The following is a 7,917-nucleotide window of genomic DNA, read 5'->3' as shown; positions in this document are numbered from 1 at the left end:
CTAGATTTTTAAAAAGAAACAATATGCAGTATTGTATGTAGGAGCAGGTCCAACATTAATACCCGACAAAAAAAAGAAGGAAAAAAAAAAAGAAATTCTCTTAAGCATTGTTCCGACACCAATTAAAAGCCTGGAAATGTTTTCCAACTTTTCCAAATCTGCATTGTAACTCTGCAGGCTGTCTAACTATTCAAGGGACAATAAGTGATAATTTAACTTCCCTAAAATGTGAAAAGGTGACTTTACTGTGTTGGTCTAGTATGTTTCTGTATCAATAAAACAGTTTTAATCATACTGTTGCAGTACCACAGCTCACCAGTAGAGATCAGTAAAATATTATATAATATAATATTGGTTGGTCATTAAATGGTAAAATCAGGCATCTGGCAACACTGTTTTCATGTGTGTGTGATCTCTTTATCTACATAGTTAACTCATTCATACAAATCACCGGGTTTAACTTATACATGTCGAGCAGGAAATCAATCAGGGCAGTAGTAACCGTTCTCAAACCAAATTCTCCACGATGGAAGCAGGACTTCTTGCTTCCTGATGCTGGTTACTTCTCTTCCTGGCCGTTTACCATTCAGTCTTTTCAAGGCTGGAAGTGCTCGGTGTTCTGCGGTCTCCATCACCTATCTGACTCGCTTCAGTTGCGGCCCTCGTGGTTGAGTGATGCTCTCTCCATGCGTCTGTACCAGTATTTGACCTTGGTGTTGTCCATCATGTCATCAAATGCCTGCAGGCCTTCCATCACTCTTAGGACGCCAAACACTGCCTGCAGATAGAGGAAAATAAAGGAAAACTTAAAACCAAAAAAGAGTCTTAAATAACATGCCACATGCATACACTTATCACATTTACATGTTAATTTGTTTAGGTTAATTTATTAATGTGCTAAATTTTAGCATAGCTGGACATTTTAGCCTGTAGCACTAGGACTGTGGACCACGTTTCCATGACCACAACTCATGGAAATCCATCTAATAGTAATAGAGATATTTCCCTCTGGAACAAAGGGCAAATGTTGATGTGCGTCCTCACCAGATCTGCCAGGTTGGGCTGATCTCCTCCCATGAACTTCCTCTTCTTGCCGATGGCTGCCACCCAGTCGTTGACGGCTTTGTAGAGATCCTGCCTGACGTCGTCCTGCAGGTTGTGTCTGTTGTGTCAAAAAAGGAAAAGAAGCACAACCATCAGCAACTACCGGAAACATTTCCATAACACTCAGATGTCCTGCTTGTAAAATTAAGCAGAACCAAACTCAGTGTGGACTGAGGATCATTTCTTGAAGATATTTCTTCACGTGTAACTCACTTATTTTTCAGCCTTTTGGAGATGAGCCACATGGCCGCAGCACCGACGTATTTGGCAAAGAAACCTTCAAAAGTACCGAACTTGCCCTCTCGTACAATGTAGTCGAAGGAGGCCAGGGCCTCCCCGGTAGTTCGGTACACGTTAGGAGATATAAGATGCACGAGCCAATCATCGGCCCACTGACGCCACTTCATCTCCTCCCTGAAAACAGGAAAAGAAAACAAATACTGAGTACAATTTCCATCGTAGAAGCAAAAAGACATTAAGTAAAAGTGTGCTGTTCACTGCTGCCAATTAGACTGACTAGATGTGGGTCAAACAGAATAATTTGGGACAGACATTACTCTATATATACTGAATGACACTGATACCGACTGTAGATCTAAATCAACCATTAATGGTTGAAAAATTCTGAGCACAAAGTCTTAGACATTTAGATTTTGGAAACCTGTTTGTGTTTAGACAACAAAAAGGTTCTGTAATATTAACTAATATAAAAATAACATTAAGTTCTACCAAAGCACAGAGTGTAACCTCTTAAAATAAGAGTGTGCTGATGGTTTCACTCTTGTGGTTTGTTTGTGAGCAGCAGGTCTGGACTTACTTCTGAATTCCCTTCTCAGGGTAAACCGTCGTGGTCTCGGCCTCGCTCAGCATCAGCCAGTACTTGTTGGAGTACTCTGTCACCTCCTTCCCCCTGTCGTTCACCGACTTCAACTCCGGGTAGCAGCGAAGGATCTCAGACACATTTTTCTCCCTGGATGACAACATGTAACGGGTCAGTGCACTCAAATTTGAAAAAACATACAGTATGCAGAAATTATTAGTTTCATTTGCTTGGGCAATTTTGCTTATTATTTTCCTGATTGATCGCTTTGACTGTAAAATGTCAGTAAATAGTGAAAAACGCCTGTTAAAATTTCCCACAATCCAAGGTGATGTCTTCAAATGTCAATTTACTATCAAGTACAACAAAGAAAAATATAAAATATTTATATTTAGGAGGTGGGACTGGCTGTTCTTTAACATTTTTACTTGAAATATAACTAAAATAGTTTTCCCCTAACACTGAATTTGATTTTAGCAGAATGGTTTATAGTGACTTTTTTTTTAATCACATGAAGGAAGCTACAACTTACTTGTTGATTAAATATGTCTTGAGGCAGCTGATGATGACAGACGAGTCATTCAGTTGCTGCAGTTGAGCAACAAAAGAGAGAAAAGACAAAAAGATGTAAATGGTTTCTGTGAAAGCCACTGCACTTTTTCTTTTTTTTATGTAGAAAGGTGCGTTACTTTCTGTAAGTGTGAGAGGACTTCAAAGTAACATTTTGGTGATGGAGATACCAGCAGTAGTAAAATACGCCACAGAATACAAATTATTTAATTTTGTAATGTCTATTTGACATGAAGAAACCCTAATTTGGTATAAATGAAGTGTTGTCATCTTGAGATTTGACCATCTTACCACATCGCTGTCCACCATCAGGATGGGAACTTTTCTGTAGGTGGACCACTTGATCTCCTGCCTCATCACCGGGTTCACCTCCACAATCTCATATGGCAGCCCATAGTAGTCCAGAAACGCCCGCACCTTGCTGCAGAAGGGGCAGGTCTTGTATTGGTACAGAGTCAACTTCAGACCTCCTGCTGAAACCTGGAACAAAGCAGTGCAGGACAGAGGATCCATCATTAAAGGTTACCTAAGAAAGGCTGAATTAATCTACAATTTCTTCCATTTTACACATTTATACTAGACTGACAAAAGTAATGGGACACCCAACTATGGACATTTATATGCTGCTTAAACTCAAGAGCTTGACTGATAAATCACACTGGCCAGTATGAGCTTATAACAGTTATATAATGTCGGTATACATGCCTGCTGAGTAAGTAGGAAATTGCAGCACAGAATGCAAAATATACATTAGAGGTGACTTGGAGACAGTCACCATCTGTGCAGAGGTTTGTCCAAAAAGAGCACTGTGGATTAGTTAGCTGAGGTACTGCAATACCTCAACTCAAGACCCTCATAATTTCAGCTAATATCATGTTTTAGTGATACATATGTTCAGACATGTTTGCTATTAATCACAATACAACAAACAAATTGAATCTTTTTGAGTTTGTCAAATATCTGAAAAATCTGGAATCTAAAATAAAGTGACGTGCTTGAACAGTGCAGGCCCTGACAGTATGAGTTTGTAACAGTCAGTCTAGTAAAAGTCATTTAATACAAGCTTATAATGATTACAGATGTAGCAAGACCTGCAGATGACAACAGCCAAAAGGTAATAGTCCTGGATTCATTTTATTTGCTCAAGTGAACAGAAGTACAAAAAGATTTTTTCAGCAAAATATGTGTACTGTACCAGTAAAGTATTACACATTATGCACAATGATTAATTTCACAATAATATATATCAAATGACTGGACCATGACTAATAGATCATTAATTTGTTCATCATTTTAATGCTGAAGCTGGTAAAAGTGAAGCAGTTTTAATAACCTTATATACTGCTGGGTAGCTTTATCTACAGCGATACACCAGAATTTATTAGTGAATCATATTTTTATTAATAATATAGATCTACAAAGTAACTAAACCTGTCAAGTAAAAGGTACAATATTTATCCCCTGTCAAATGTATTGGTGTAGGAATATAGAGCAGCATTAATAGGAAATAGTCAAGTGAAGTACAAGTACCTCAAATATAAATACAGTACAGTACTTGAGTATATGTTCTTAGTTACATTACTGTACTCAGGTGACCCTGTCTGCGGACATGTGAAGTTAGATAACTGCTTGGTGTCAATGGAAACCTGCCACCGGTGATCAATGGGACACCGTTAATCTGCTGACTGTGTGACCGCAGCATCGATACCGGTGAGCGGACACTCACCTTCGTCTCCTCCTCGGCCAGATGCTGCTGGACGCTGAACTTCACAGTCTGATACAAACCCAGACCTCCACCGAGCAGAAAGGCACAGCCGAGCACCCTGCCGCTTCCTCCCCGCAGAGAGGAGAGCAGTTTGGAGCGGACCCCGAACCCGCCGGTACCGTACGCCCTCCTGGACCCGTGTGCGCTCACATTTCCCACCAGGTAGTTCACGGTACCGGGCCGACGGACCGCCGGAGACTCTAAAACAGACCAGCCGACCTTACAGAGCGCTCTGGTGCAGGCAGCCGCCATGTTGGTTTTACATAAAGTCCCAAAATGCACCGCGAGGGAGAGGGTACACGTGTTTTGGTGCCCTGAGTGCAGCCTGTCAGGCTGTGTACCAAACGTGGGAGTTGCACAAAAAAAGGAACCTGTAGTTTCTGGGGGGCATGGTGAGAAACATTACATTGTTTACAAACATAAAAACATGTTCCACAGGTCATTTGACATCATCTACTATTGTTTTGAAGGCATTTACAGATTTCTCAAAGATATTTTATGTCCATTTCCCAAATTTTGACTCCTTTTTATCTTCTTTTATCTCCTAAGGGTTACAGCTGGAGGTGACATACCTCTTTGGTTTTTTTGTATGATACATCTCCAAAACTCAAAGTTTTGTTATCATATTACCAGGGTGGGGAGGGTTACTTTAAAAATGTATTCCAACAGTAATTGCCTGTTAATAATGTGATCAGTAACCTGATCCAAGTATCATAATATTAAAGTAATGCAACCTGAGTACTTTCTGGCACCTTTGGATTACCTTAATACCAAAAATGATTAAATAATCTAGTAAAATTACATAAATTTATTCTAGGATTTGTGTTTTTACCCACACACCAGCCTGGTCACCAGCATTATCACCTACAGTTCCAAAATATTTTTCAGTAGCAGTAGTATTGACAGGTTAGGTAAGTGTATGGATAGCATATCATTATTTATTTTAAAATGTATTGTAAAACTGTAATCCTGCTAATAATCCCCATTTTCATTGAACATATCTGTAATCTGATTACTTCTATTTTCTGTAACTGTATCCAAATTATTTAACCCCTTTAAAGATAATCTGTTACTTCCCTAGCCTGCACATTACTTTAGTTAATCACATCGATCGTGTTTAAATAATTTGACATATTATAATGAAATGATGATAGGTGTACATTTTTCTTGGATGACACAAAACAGGCAACATAACCCATGTATGTTTGCCCAACCAGCAGACAAAAACTTAAACATACACAATTCACAACCATAGAAAACAGAAAGTATTTGCCGTCATATTTGAGAAGCTGTGACCACAGAATGTTTGGCTTCTTTGGTTGTTGAATAAAAAAACAATTAATCAATTATCTAAAATGTTCTTGATTAAGTTTTTTTCATAGACTAACTGAATGGACTCATTGTTCCGGTTCCTCTGGTCCCTCTGTCAAGACCAAAATAATAGGTACACCTTGCAATAGCAATAGGCAGTTTGCAGTATCACTGTATTATTATAATTTTGTTATATTATTGACTATTCTGTTACTGTATTACCATTATTGGATTCTTAGGACTGTTTCAGTGCCTTTTTATATTTTTTGTATGTATCTTATGTCCAACAATTAATTTCCTGCTGTTAATCTGGTTGCAGGTTGTGTTGGCCACAGGTGAGTTGGCCCAGACATCTCTCTCCTCAGCCACGTCTTCCAGTTCTTCCTGTGGATCCCGATGTATTCCCTGGACAATCCCTCCAGTTTGTCCCACTTCTAACACTTCACATCCCTGTTAGACGTGTCCAGAAAACCTACAGAAGGAGGCATCTTAATCAGATTCCCAAACCACCTGACTCCCAGACTTAACTTACAGGCTGAACTTACCAGACTTTTCTGGCTGTTCTATTATTTGCCTTTACTATGACTGCACAATATGGTCAAAATGTCATATTGAAATTACAATTGTGCTATGCGATTGGTTACTGGGAATGATCATTTTTGCATCACGTTTTTCACTTAAAAAAAGACAACCTTTTCCTTCATCTGAAAACAAGATTTTTAGACGAAGGCATCTCTGCAGCATGACAGTACTTAATTTTAAAGTTCCTTTCTTGCACATTATATTCTGGTTTTGCAATTTGGACATTGCACTTGGCCATACTGTGATTTCCATTATATTGCAATGAATGTGCTGCCCTTGCCTTTACCCACTTAGTCATTATATTCAGATTAATGATGATTATTTGTCAAAAATTTCCTTGTGTTAATATTTTGTGAAAGCACCAATGGGCATGCTTACAATAATGTGACAATATAAATAAATATTGTTATGGAGATGGCTCAGCAGTGACAAAAAGCTAGTAAAGTAGCAAGTGCACCCTATAATAAGATTTTTTTTGGACGCAAAACTACTATTTTCAAGGTCAATAACTATTATTACAGTCTTGTTCTCAGTGTTCTATTGAAGATAACTGAATTTGTTACAGCCGCTTCAAAAGAATGAAAAAGAGATTTAAATAATTAAAAACATTGTTCATAAAGGTTATAAAATGTTCAAAGGGTTTAAAGAAATAAAAATATGTGTTAAAATTGAATTGGAGTCTGTTCAAGAGCGTCTGTTTCTCCTCTACGTCGTTCTACGTGTGGTGCGTTCAGGAGCATCGGTGTTTTGGAGTGCTCTTATTTCTCCGTCCGCAGCAGCAGCAGCAGCAGCAGCGTCTCGTCTTCAGTGAAAGCGGAGATTCCCCCTCAGCCAGCAGCAGCAGCAGCATCCATTTAAGCATCAGTGTTAGAGTGGTCAAATCACCACATCTTCCCCGGACTGACCACTCCTCACTGGGATGTCGTCGTCGGGCAGCGGCGGGGATCTGATATCCGATGCTGGAAGAGACCTCTCGGTTGTGTTTTTTCGAGCGTGACTGGAAGGGAGCGGGGCGGCGATGGATGAAGGCAGGAGGAGACAAATAAAATTTTGATTATCGCTGGGTTTAGCTGGCTAACGCTAGCACGCTAACGTTAGCTAGCCCTCAGCTGGTTGTTTTTTTCCCTCCCCCGTTCACTGACCGATGTGGTGTTTTTCTTCCATGAATAAACACTCCTTGAAGCATTTTTATATTGATGTGGAGACACGCTGGAGACAGCGAGGAGGACATTTCTCTCAAGGATGAAGCACCGTAGCTGTCTACTAGCCTCCCAGCGTTAACGCTTGTTAGCTAACCCCCCTTTTTTTTTAAATTCGTTAATTTTTATTTCGCTCATCCGTGAAGAAGAAGATGCTGTCTGCAGAGGAGGAGTGTGTCTAACAGTGAACCTGAACTCGCATGGATACACACTCCATGAAGGTCATGATACTGAGAGAATGATCATGCTGGAAAAACAGGTGAGAAAAAATTAGCTGAGAGCGTCAAGTCACTCGGTCCATTTAAATGCACACCTGAGCTCATTTGCATATCGGTCATTAGGTGTTAATTACACCCCTTTCGCAGCTTTTATCAAATAAAACGGACGTGCTTCGGGGTTTATTTGTTCAGGTGATCAATACATTTTCTAATACTGACCCTGCTGCACATTACAACCTTCCTCCCAGCTCTCTCACTGACTCTGCCCTGCTTATATTCAACCTCTCTCTCTCCAGCTGCTATTAGTTTTAGAAATGCCCTCTCCCCCTGCCAAAGCATTTACACTGT

General features: G+C 39.7%; 1 protein-coding gene across 1 annotated transcript; it reads right to left on the bottom strand.

Annotated features, from left to right (window-relative positions):
• Window positions 1-395: 395 nt before the first annotated feature.
• On the bottom strand, window positions 396-4,543 carry ptgesl (prostaglandin E synthase 2-like). Its single transcript, XM_084728240.1, has 7 exons — window positions 4,221-4,543; window positions 2,786-2,974; window positions 2,457-2,512; window positions 1,922-2,074; window positions 1,318-1,518; window positions 1,045-1,162; window positions 396-778 (listed from the first exon to the last, which is right to left on the bottom strand). Exons 1-7 carry the CDS (start codon window positions 4,509-4,511, stop codon window positions 650-652), a joined length of 1,137 nt encoding a protein of 378 aa, XP_084584366.1. The 5' UTR covers window positions 4,512-4,543; the 3' UTR covers window positions 396-649.
• Window positions 4,544-7,917: the final 3,374 nt, after the last annotated feature.

Source organism: Lutjanus erythropterus, chromosome 10, assembly GCF_056507025.1.
Source record: "Lutjanus erythropterus isolate fLutEry1 chromosome 10, fLutEry1.hap2, whole genome shotgun sequence".
NCBI lineage: Eukaryota > Metazoa > Chordata > Actinopteri > Lutjaniformes > Lutjanidae > Lutjanus > Lutjanus erythropterus.
Note: the sequence above shows the minus strand (reverse complement) of the source record. Positions and strands in the feature narration are given on the sequence as shown.

Bases quoted from the DNA above. Each gene is read 5' to 3' on its own strand.
- ptgesl (XM_084728240.1), bottom strand. From the start codon at position 4,511: ATGGCGGCTGCCTGCACCAGAGCGCTCTGTAAGGTCGGCTGGTCTGTT. The intron at 2,513-2,785 runs GTAAGATGGTCA...GCTCAACTGCAG, and splicing joins TGATGGTGGACAGCGATGTG to CAACTGAATGACTCGTCTGT. The intron at 1,163-1,317 runs GTGAGTTACACG...TTGACACAACAG, and splicing joins TCCAAAAGGCTGAAAAATAA to ACACAACCTGCAGGACGACG.